Below are 12,441 nucleotides of genomic sequence, written 5' to 3'. Positions count from 1 at the left end.
GCAAGTATGACTTTACAGGAAGCAATTAAAAAACTGGTACAGACTCAGCTCATTGTTCCAGTTCCACTTCAGCTACAAAACCAGGGTTATTATTCCAACCTGTTTGTAGTTCCGAAACCTGACGGTTCGGTAAGGCCCATTTTAAATCTCAAGTCGTTGAACCCGTACTTACGGGTGTTCAAGTTCAAGATGGAGTCTCTGAAAGCGATGATCTCAGGTCTGGAAGAGGGTGAATTCTTGGTGTCTCTGTATATCAAGGATGCATACCTTCATATTCCGATTTGGCCGCCTCATCAGGCTTATCTAAGGTTTGCCTTACAGGACTGTCACTACCAGTTCCAGGCCCTGCCATTTAGCCTCTCTACGGCACCGAGGGTGTTCACCAAGGTAATGGCAGAAATGATGTTTCTCCTCCGCAAACAGGGAGTGAACATAATACCATACCTGGACGGTCTGCTGATAAAAGCACCATCCAGAGAGTGGTTGTTAGTCAACATTGCACTCTCAACCCAACTACTCCAGGATCACGGGTGGATTGTGAACCTACCAAAATCTCATCTGGAACCAACACGGAGGGTTCCGTTCCTGGGGATGATACTGGATACGGAGGCACAGAAGATATTCCAAAGGCATTGGAGATCCAGTCGATGGTTCGGGATGTTCTAAGACAAACCAGGATATCGGTGCATTTATGCATTCGCCTTCTGGGAAAGATGGTAGCCGCTTACGAGGAACTGCAGTACGGAAGGTTTCACGCAAGGCCCTTCCAGCTGGATCTGTTGGACAAATGGTCCGGATCGCATCTTCACATGCAACAGAGGATCCGTCGGTCGCCAAATGCCAGGATTTCTCTTCTGTGGTGACTTCTCACCTGACCAAGGGTCAAAGGTTCTGGATTCAAAATTGGATTCTGCTAACCACATACGCAAGCCTGAGAGGTTGGGGAGCGGACACCCAGGGGGAACAGTTCCAAGATAAATGGTCAAGTCAGGAAGTCATTCTTCCAATCAACATTCTGGAACTAAGGGCCATATACAACGCCCTGCTACAGGCATCGCATCTTCTTCAAGATCAAGCCATTCAGGTTCAGTCGGACAATGTGACGGCAGTAACGTACATAAACCGACAAGATGGAATGAAGAGCAGAGCAACAATGTCAGAGGTAACAAGGATTCTCCTCTGGGCAGAAAGACACGCTGTGGCGCTGTCCGCGATCTTCATTCCGGGAGTGGACAACTGGGAAGCAGACTTCCTCAGCAGACACGACCTCCACCCAGGAGAGTGGGGCCTTCACCCGGAGGTGTTCAGGCGCTTGACACGTCGGTGGGGAATACCACAAATTGACATGATGGCCTCTCGTCTCAACAAGAAGCTCAAGCGGTATTGTTCCAGGTTGAGGGACCCTCAAGCAGTGGCGGTGGACGCTCTGGTGACTCCATGGGTCTACCAGATGGTGGACGTGTTTCCACCACTCCCATTGATCTCAAAGATTCTCAAAAGAATAAAAAGGGAAAAGGTTCGAGCTGTTCTCATTGCTCCGGACTGGCCAAGAAGGGCCTGGTATGCGGATCTACTGAAGGTGCTCCTAGAGGACCTGTGGCCTCTACCTCTTCGCGAGGACCTTCTACAACAGGGGCCGTTCGTCTATCAAGACTTACGAATGCTACGTTTGATGGCATGGAGGTTGAGTGTCAAATTTTAGCCCGGAAAGGGATCCCGGATAGGGTTATTCCAACCCTCATCCAAGCCAGAGAGGGGGTAGCGTCTAAACATTACCACCGGATTTGGAAAAAATACGTCTCTTGGTGTGAGTACAGGAAATTTCCTGCGGTGGAATTTCAACTGGGACGTTTTCTCCTTTTCCTGCATTCAGGTGTGGATGTGGGCCTACGTTTGGGCTCCATAAAAGTCCAGATTTCGGCCTTATCCATTTTTTCCAGAAACAATTGGCTTCTCACCCTGAGGTTCAGACATTTTTGAAGGGGGTTCTGCACATCTAACCGCCCCTTTGTGCCTTCTACAGCACCTTGGGATCTCAACGTGGTGCTGCAGTTCCTGCATTCGGAATGGTTTGAGCCTTTACAGGACGTTGACGTCAAGTTTCTTATGTGGAAGGCTGTCACGCTGTTGTCCTTGGCTTCTGCGAGGCGTGTGTCGGAGCTGGGGGTGTTGTCTCACAAAAGTCCCTTGTCATACAGATAGGGCTGAACTCAGAACTCGTCAGCAATTTCTTCCAAAAGTGGTGTCTGCGTTTCATATCATCCAACCTATTGTGGTTCCGGTGGTTACCGACATCTCTGTTACTTCAAAGTCCTTGGATGTTGTGAGTGCTTTGAAGATCTATGTGAAGCGGACAGCTCGTCACTTGACCCCCTAGGTGCGTTTTGGTCAAGCAGTATAGGGGGACATTTACTAAGCAGTGATAAGAACGGAGAAGTGAGCCAGTGGAGAAGTGCCCATGGCAACCAATCAGCACTGAAGTAACAGCTATAATTTGCATACTATAAAATTATACAGAGCTGCTGATTGGTTGATGGGGCAATTTCTCCACTGCCTCACTTCTCCGCTCTTATCACTGCTTAGTAAATATCCCCCATAGGTATACACAGAGGGCCTAATTCAGACCTGATCGTAGCACCAAATTTGTTAGCAGATTGCAAAACCATGTGCACTGCAGGGGGGGGGGGGGGGGGGGGGGCAGATATAACATGTGCCATGAGAGTTAAGGCCCATACACATTAGACGGAGCGACATCGTCTAATGTTTCCCCCTCCCGAGCCGGCCGGTCGGCGGCCGCCTGTACACACTGAGCGATATGACCGCTCATATCGCTCAGTGACGTCACGCCCCCGCCAGCCCTGCATGAAGGTCGTGGACGACAGTCCACATCCTTCATGCATGCCCTACCGACAGCGACGATCGTTGCCGACCCGCGGGGCCGCGCATCGGTCGTCGCTGACGGCATACACACTTGACGATAAAACGAGCGACGTCGCTCAAGGAGGGGGAAAATGAGCGACGTCGCTCATTTTATCGTTAAGTGTGTATGGACCTTGAGATTTGGGTGGTGTGTGTTTAAACTGAAATCTAAATTCCAGAATTCTAGCTTTTCTGCAAAGAGGCCAGGACTTAGGTCTTCACTTGGCCTCCCTCAAGGTTCATATTTCTGCCTTGTCGGTGTGGTTTCAGCTCAAAATTGCCTCTATTCATTATGTATATACGTTCAGTCAGGGTGTTCTACATATTCAGCCTCTCTATGTCCCCCCTGTGGCTCCATGGGTCTTGTCTATTGTGTTGAAAGCCCTACAAAAGTCTCCAATCGAACCTCTTGAATCAGTGGACCTCAAATGGCTCACGGCCAAGGCCCTGTTCTTGATGGCTATTGCCTCTGCAAGAAGGGTGTCGGACTTAGGCGCTTTGTCCTGTTCTGTCCTCCCTTTTTGATTTTTCATAGTGACAGGGCGATTCTCCGAACTCAACTTGGTTATTTATCTAAGGTGGGGGTCATCATTTCACCTTAACCAAGAGATTGTGGTCCCGCCCTTTATCTCTTCGTGCTTGTCGGCTAAATAACATTCTTTAGATGTGGTTAGGGCTCTCCATGTCTATGTTGACAGGACTACTTCCATAAGACAGTCTGATGCCCCCTTTGTCCTGTTTGATTTCCACAAACGTGGCTGGCCTGCAAACCTTGGCCAGATGGATTAGAAAGGTGATTGCACATGCTTATGCGCAGGCTGGACTCCCAGTTCCTGCTGCAAATAAGGCCTGTTCTACTCAGTCTGTTGGACTTCTTGGGCGGCCCACTGTGCCACGTCCCCAGAACAATTTGTCAAGGAGGCTACGTGGTCCTCAGTGAACACATTTCTTAGATTCTATGCCTTTGATACCTTTGACTCCCCGGATGCTTCCTTTGGACGCCGGATTCTCATATCCGCTAAGGCGCGTCCCCTCCCTTGAGGAACTGCTTTATGACATCCCCAATGTTTCTCTGTGGAAACCAATGTAACCTGCTGCAGAAAGTAAGAGTTATGGTAGACTTACCATTGTTAACTCTTTTTCAGTGAGGTACATTGGGTTCCACAGGGCGCCCACCCTGATGCACCTAGTTTCTTTGGGTTTGTATGGCATTAGCCACTGGTACCCTCTCCTGTCGTGAGATTGTGTTCTTATGTGACTAACATCTGCCTTCTCTCTTGCCTGCTTCCTGCATTGGACTGGTTAACAAAACTGAGCTCACAGTGTCTGGAGGCGGGGGTTATAGAGGAGGCCCCAATGCATCCTGGGACAGCTCAAGCTTTGCCTGTTGATGCCTGGATCCAGATCCATCTCTACACCCCAATGTTTCTCTGTGGAACCCAATGTACCTCGCACAAAAAGAGCTAACAATTTTAAGTCTACCATAACTCTTACTTTCTATGTTTAAAAACACAATTAGGTGATAAAAAGTGTTAGATTAAGTGTTATAATATGATGCCCCAAAGCAGTCAGGCCGTAGCAACCCAAGGGACCCCAGAGTGTTTAGTATTTAGAGCAGGGGTGGGCAATTATTTCAGCTGAGAGGGGCCACTTGACACTTTCCTGTCAATATCCGAGGGCCGCACACAAAATAGCAGCTCCCCCCACGTGCCAAAAATATAGGGACGTGGCTTCATGTGGAAGGGGCATAGAAACATAGAATTTGACTGCAGATAAGAACCACTTGGTCCATCTAGTCTGCCCCTTTTTTTTTTATTCTTTAGGCAATCTCATCCCTTTTTAAACAGTACGGACGATAGAGCCCCCTTTTACACATTACAGCAGGTAGAGTCCCCTTTTACATACTAACATTTTATTTGAGATATTCATTGCGCAGCAAGCAAATTATTCAGTGTCTTATGGCCCCTGGGGAAAAGTGTGACACTGTGACAGAACACAGGGATGTGACACAGTGACAGAACATGGCGGGGGTGACATAGTGACAGAACACGGTGGGGGTGACGCAGTGACAGAACAGAGGAGGTGTGATGACACAGTGACAGAACACAGTGGGAGTGACACAGTGACAGAACACGGTGGGGTTGACACAGTGACAGAACACGGGGGATGGGGGGGGTGACACGGTGACAGAACACTGGGGGGTGACTCATCACAGAACACGGGGGGGGGGGGTGACTCAGTGATAGAATACGGGGTGTGTGACACGATGACAGAACACGAGGGGGGGGGGTGACACGATGACAGAACACGGCAGGGGTGCCTCAGTGACAGAATACGGGGGGGTTACACAGTGACAGAACACGGGCTGTGGCACAGTGACAGAACATTGGGGGGTGTGACACAGTGACAGAACACGGGGATGGCGTCACAATGACAGAACACTGGGGGTGACAGTGACAGAACACGAGGGGTGTGACACGGTGACAGAACACGGGGAGATGTGTGACACGGTGACAGAACACGGGGTGACGCGGTGACAGAACATGAGGTGTGACGTGGTGACAGAACATGGGGGATGACATGGTGCCAGAACACGGGGGGTGACTCAGTGACACGACACGTGGGGGGGGGGGGGGGTGTTGGTACAGCGAGAGCTAAAGATCTCCCCCCAACCTAAAAACAGTCTGACGCCACTGCCCGCACACACAGATATATACACACACACACTGACACACACTCTCACATATACGCTCACAAACACACACACAAATACACTTTCTTTCTCTCACTCACTTTTTCCATTAATGTGCTGGCTCGCTGGCTGGCAGTGGCAGGAAGGATAGATCTGTAGCAGTCTGGCCAGGGCCGTCTTTTCGTATGGGCTCAATGGGCTCTTGCCCAAGGGCCCCAGGAGTGCAAGGGCCCTAGGCTGATAGCTGAGGGTCCCCTCTGTCCAGGGGTACCAGGTTTTTGAAAATCGGCCCTGGGGAACTGGAGATATCAGACTTGAAAGCAGGGGTCCCCATCCAAGCCTGTTAATTGCTCTTCCCAGCCAGATATCTCGGGTTCTGTCTGGCTTAGAGTTTGATGGTATAACCAAAAAGCTGTGACTCTCCCCTTTTGGTAGACACTATCAGCTTGTCTGTACTATGCCCAGAACCAGAGATATCAGCCTTCCAGCAGCTGGTCCCTGCTCCAGCTCCACACGCCTAATATGCAGTTTTAGATGTTCGTTGGTGAATTGCTCTGGCTCCTGAACTCTGATCCTCAAGTCCCTGGTACCTCCTGAAAGGTGAGACTCTCTAGTTTTTTTATCCCATTCAAAGCTAAGAAATATATTTTCAGGAACATGAGATATCTGCAGTCAAGTAAGCTGCCCTCCCACCGGAAAATTATAAATATTAAGCCCACTCCACTATCCACCCCTCCCCTACGTATTAAACACCCCGTACCACCCTGGAAATCATGTACTGGGGCCCCTTCGTTCAGCCCAGTGTCCCTTTATACAGTTTATACCCATCTGCACAGTAAAGGAGTAATTATCAGAAATTACTGCTCCAGGTCCTACATGCTGAGCGGAAGATAGATCACCCCCTACCGCCCGCAGGACATCAAACCTGCAACTGATAGCACCTCCCACCCCTACCGCTGGAGGATTGGTAGGGGGCCCAGTGCATTGCTGTGCCCAGGGGCCTACACTGCTGTTAAGACGGCCCTGAGTCTGGCTCTTGTCCCGTGTAGCTACACCTCCTTTTCAGCTGACCACTGCCGTTGTCACTGGGGACTGGAGGCGGGAGGAGGAGGCTACAACGTAAGCTGGGTGGCAGGCGCCACGCAGCACTGCAGGGGAGACAGGTGCCGGCAGCTTGGAGGTACTGCAGAGCAATGACAAGTAGCTCAGCAGGTCGGGCCGCTTGTCATTGCGCACTGGTGGGAGGCAGTGGGCCAGGCTGGATCGGTTTGCGGGCCGCATCCGGCCCGCTGGCCGTATTTTGCCCACCCCTAACTTAGAGTGTGCGCCTGCATTTTCTCTTTTTTTTCTGTGTGGAACTAAAAGTCTTAGCACAGTATCACCTCTAATTGAGTTTAGATTTAGGGTGTGCAGTCCAAGCCCCCCATCCCCATATATCCTAAATTAGTTTGCCAGCCCCATTACAGTCTTCGCCTGAACTTTATCGTTGCTGAACTACTCTACTCTTCTACACACTATGGCTGAAGGTGTGATAATAAATAATGTATGAAGCATGGCTAAATCTTAATGCTGGTAGACAGAATATTATGAGACATGTTACTACTGTAAATCACTTAACAGAGTTTTGCATTTGTGTGCCCTTTTATTATGCAATGCAGAGTAGGCAGTGTAAACATCAGTGATTTATTTAACTGTCCGAAACTAATAAAAGGAGGTTGGATAAAGCAATGTACTTTGTAAGAGTCACAGACTCATTAATAAGTCATCTGCATGTGGACAACCCATTTAAGCAAGTATTTTTTATTGAGTGAAAACTGAGGTAATAACTGTATATTATTTTAGAGACACCAAAGTGATATCATTTTGCTCAGCTTTATAGGAGTGAGATAATGGTACAAATACAAGTTTGACTTTCAAAATATATATTTTTTTTGTTTTAAACACTTCACTTTATGTTCCTATTTTTAATTGATACTGTTATTTTTCAATTGCTCATTGTTCTTGTCCCCACCAAGAGTGAAGTGCCTGAAAACAAAGATTCATCTGTGACTGCATCATCTAGCAGTGACATTCCCTTAGTGCTGGAAGTACAAGACGGAGAGCCAGAAGAGGAAATTACAGCCATTAACATAGATGATAATATGCACTGCCAAATGCAACTAAAGGTATATGGTTTGCTTAACAAGGGGCTCTTATATCAGCCTGCATCATCCTTTATTTGTGAGCGCAGCTCAAATTAACTTGGAGATAATGTACTTTGTCACTTGGTAGTAATTCTGTTTTCTATTTTTTCCAATCAGATTTTTTTATTAAGTACCAATAAGTTAAAAAAAAAGGAAAGGATCCCCAGAATGAATCAGCATAAACAATAACTTTAAAAATAGGTACAGTTTTATCACTTACACATATGGGCCCTCATTCCGAGTTGATCGCTCTCTAGCTACTTTTTGCGGCCGTGCAAACGTATAGTCGCCGCTCACGGGGGAGTGTATTTACGCTTTGCAAGTGTGCGATCGCATGTGCAGTCGAGTGGGACGAAAAAGTTTTTCTGAGTAGGTCTGAACTTACTCAGCCCTTGCGATGACTTCAGCCTGTCTGGTCCCGGAATTGACGTCACACACACGCCCTGCAAACGCCTGGACACGCCTGCGTTTTCCTCACCACTCCCAGAAAACAGTCAGTTGACACCCATAAACGCCTTCTTCCTGTCAATCTCCTTGCGATCGGTTGTACAAATGGATTCATCGCTAGAAGCATTGCACAGCAACGATGCTGTTTGCACCCGTACGACGCGCGTGCGCATTGCGGTGCATACGCATGCACAGTAGTAACTTGATCGCTGCGCTGTGAAAAACGGCAGCGAGCGATCAACCCGGAATGAGGGCCATTGAACGGAGTACTGGGATGAGACCCACAGGTTCAGCAGAGATCAGACACAAAAGGGAATATAGCAAATTAGGTCTTTTGTATCATTTGGAGAGGAATTTATAGTGGGTGACAATAAAAGATGTACTCTGGGAGCTAACATGAGTAAACTGGAACAGTCTTTCACACTGATAGTCTTTCAAGAATCTCTATGCCATTCAGTGTTACAATCGGGCAAATTGACATGTAGGGCTAAATCAAGCAATTTGTAGTCCTGGGTGACCTAATGTCAATGGTAATTATAGAAGAGCTCCATAATTCAAATGGGGTCAGTTATTGACGTAAGCAGTCTAATGTAGTTCATAAGTTGGCATAAGACCAAAACGATGAGCTGGGCAAGTTAAAGCGTTCTTGTAAAACAGCAAAGGAACTGTTAACAGCCGCGGCCCGGCTCGTGAAGGGCACAGGTCCAGACCGTTGTCAAGCGACCGGGACGCTGCACCTCCTCCGTCAGCCAGCGCTTCCGGGTCCCGCCCTACGCCTAGCAACGCTACCGCAGGGGGGACTGTGAGCCGCCAAGCACCTAGCAACTGGGAGGCTAGATGCAGGCAGCGTTCCCGGTTTCTGGGAAACTAGTCTGTCAGCTATTCTGTGGATGTGCAGCAGTGCAGCTGCATGTCCTTTCCTCTGATCATCTCCTCTCTGGATTTCTGGGGCTGATTGGAGCAGCCACATATATATTCCCTTCCTGGTCACTCTCAATCTGCTGGTTATAGTTCCTGCTACATGTGAGAACCTGTCAGCTCTGTGTATTCCTGAAGTTTGGTTACCCAGTCTAGATCGTTTTCCTGATCGGATCCAGCTCACCTTGAAATCAGGTTTTGTGTTGACCTTCCACACAGATTCTTATCTATTTGCTCTTATTCAATCTATTATTGTTTACCATCTTGTGCATTGTTGCATTTGCATATAGTTTATACTTACTCGCTTATTCCACCCTGTACATTGTTGCATTCACATACAGTTTGTGTTTAGTTGCTAACACCATCCTGTGCATTGTGTTACTGATCCCAGCTTGTGAATTGGGCATCTTAATCAAGGTTGTATCTAGTGAGCGTCTCTCTGCACTTTTACCTTACTCTTGCCCAGCCTCCAGTAGTCACCTTGCCCATCCATAAGTCCTGGGGGCACTGAGTATGGGGTGGACCTAATTCACCGTGGAAAGGCGGCTGCCAAAGGTGAAGCATAGCATTGCAGGAGGCTAAAAGACTGCTGGGCAAGTGTAATCGTGTGAGCGCCACCTGGTACCACAGCCACTACACCAACCCTGAATCATTACAATTGTTCCACGTGTCCATCTCATACCCAGACTTCTGCGTCACTTAGTCCAGGTATCTACTCTGGATCATAACAGGAACTTAGTGAACCATCAGCTGACCAAGCCGCAACAGACTCTGCTTATTCCAGGGAGCAAATTACCTCTCCAAAGAGGCTTTGGGAAACTGTGAATTGTGTATTAAAGATGTTGGGGGGGATTTATAATGAAATAAAAGGCAAAAGCCAGAGTCTCTTCCAGCAGGTCAAGGTAGGGCCCATGGTCAGAGGTGTGTGGGAGGAAGCAAGAATGTCTCCAGGGACATGAAGTGAAGCACCCTCACATTGAACTCACTGATTGGTAGAGGACAAGTTTGACCAGGTAACAATTTGGGCCCATAATAGTCACATAATAATGCTAAATATGTGAAATTAATTGGTTAGATTAGCGAGGGAAACAAACACTCTAAACTGATAAGTAGTCCGCAAATGGCACTAATTTGTGCTCCAACCTCCCAATCAAGAATCACAAAATATCAAAGTTGGCCCTAATTATCCTTGCTAGAGCTTCAATGGAAATGATAAAAATGAGGGAAGAAAGAGGGAAGCCCTGTCTAGTTCCATTAGAAATACTAAAGAGTACCAAAAGGATCCCTTTCACCTTTATTCTAGTTTATGGTCTGCTATAGAGCGCCACTATGAGGGTGCAACATACTTCTCTCAGGCCCAAGTGCTCCAACACTCCTGCAAGGAAACTCCAATCCAACCAGTCGAATGCATTTTCAGCAAATAGACAACAAAAGTGTATGTAACTGCAAAGCAGATATTGAATGAATCAAGTCAGTAATTTTAATGGTATTGTCCTTGGCTTCTCTGCCCAGTTTGAAAGCAGCTTGGTCTGGGTGTGTCAGATCAGTGAGCAAGACTTTCAGGTAATTTACTATCAGCTTTGCAACTAGTTTACATCCACATTTAAAAGGGAAATTGGGTAACACCTGAAGCACTAGGTTGGGTATTTGCCCTCCTCAGGTAGAACAGTGATATGGGCCTGTAAGGCTTGCAGATAAAATTGGTGGTAGGCAGAGATTTCATTAAAAACCTGGACTAACACGGGGACCAGTTTATCCTGAAAGTATTTGTAATAGGATATTGTAAACCCATCAGGTCCAAGACTCTTGCCTGACTGAGAAGACATGATTGCCTCCAAATAAGACCAAATGGAGAGATGGGGCCTTTCAGGAGATATAGGGGAGGCTTCAAGTTGTAAAGTTTGTATAATGCTGGTGGAATAATGAGGCAATCTCTTCTGAGAAATGAACAATCATCTTATGGATGAAAAGGACAGAACTCTGTCTCCTCCGAGCTGGAGCCAGAAACTTACTGGTTTTCGTCCCACACCTGAAGTACTTGTATCTGAATCGCCTAAAGGCTTGTTTAAAACTTGGCGGTAAATGAGTTTTTAATAAGCACCTGGAGGGTTTCTGACCATTTCAGCTGAACAGTCTGTGCAAAGGAGCATTGTGCTGCAATTCTAGAGACTTAATGGTATCCAAGAGAGGTACCACTTTGGAGGTCTATTGTTTCTTAAGATTAGGCCCCAACTGGATGAGTTTGCCTCTCAACACACATTTATGGGCTTCCCAAATAGAAGTCTTAGGACATCTTGGTGGAGTTATAGAGGGTTAACTCATTCAAGATGGCCAATTCACCTTTGCAAAGGGATCTTAGAGAATTAGATCCTTGAACTGCCAGGTCCACAATGAGTTGGAGAATGGGAGACCACAACTGTGATGGATACTAAGAAGTATTCCGACCATGTTGCAGGGTCAATTGAAGCGGCCTGAATAAGAAAAATAAATCTGGTGGAATAAAGAAATAATCAAGTCTACTATAAATTTGTTGCGAGCGGAGAAGAAAGTGAGAGCCTGATCCCACAAGGAGCTACAGGTCAGACAGCTGATGATCCCAAAACTTGTGATGTATCTGAAGGTGAATACGAAAGGAGATGCGAGAGTGTCCCATAGAGTATCCAAGAGAGGGTCCATCAACCAATTTAAATCTCCAGCCAGGATCAAAATACTCAGTTGCAAGGTGGCTATCTTTTCTAACACCATGTCAAAAAGACTGGTTGTCTTGCTTTGGGGTCATAAAGGGAGACCAAAGTAAATATGTGGAAGAATATTTTACACTTAACCAAAAGCCCACTTCACTCGTTGAGCTGGGTAGTAGACATCTCAGAGCTGGTCAGTCTAAAGATACGATGAACAGCAACATCCTTAGACTTAGCTTCACTATTATTGCTACATTATTATTATTATTATTATTATTATTCATTACCAGATATTTATATAGCGCACACATATTCCGCAGCGCTTTACAGAGAATAATTGTCCATTCACATCAGTCCCTGCCCCAGTGGAGCTTACAATCTATATTCCCTTCCGCTTGAACACATACACACATTCACGCTAGGGTTAATTTTCGTTGGGATCCAATTAACCTACCAGTATATTTTTGGATTGTGGGAAGAAACCGGAATACCCAGAGGAAACCACACAAGTACGGGGAGAATATATAAACTCCACAGGGCCATGGTGGGAATTGAACCTCAGTGCTGTGAGGCAGTAATGCTAACAATCACACCATCCGTA

The 12,441-nt window shown here is 47.0% G+C and overlaps 1 protein-coding gene across 2 annotated transcripts in view; it reads left to right on the top strand.

The window, feature by feature from the left end:
- Positions 1-12,441, top strand: part of THAP9 (THAP domain containing 9) — a 98,179-nt gene that overhangs the window by 29,720 nt on the left and 56,018 nt on the right. For both annotated transcript variants that reach the window (XM_063926889.1, XM_063926890.1), the window contains exon 4: positions 7,627-7,776. In XM_063926889.1, the coding sequence (XP_063782959.1) occupies positions 7,627-7,776 (150 nt within the window). The remainder of the gene's footprint in view (positions 1-7,626; positions 7,777-12,441) is intronic.

Source organism: Pseudophryne corroboree, chromosome 6 (assembly GCF_028390025.1).
Source record: "Pseudophryne corroboree isolate aPseCor3 chromosome 6, aPseCor3.hap2, whole genome shotgun sequence".
Classification (NCBI taxonomy): Eukaryota; Metazoa; Chordata; class Amphibia; order Anura; family Myobatrachidae; genus Pseudophryne; species Pseudophryne corroboree.
This window is presented reverse-complemented; position numbering and strand designations above follow the sequence as displayed.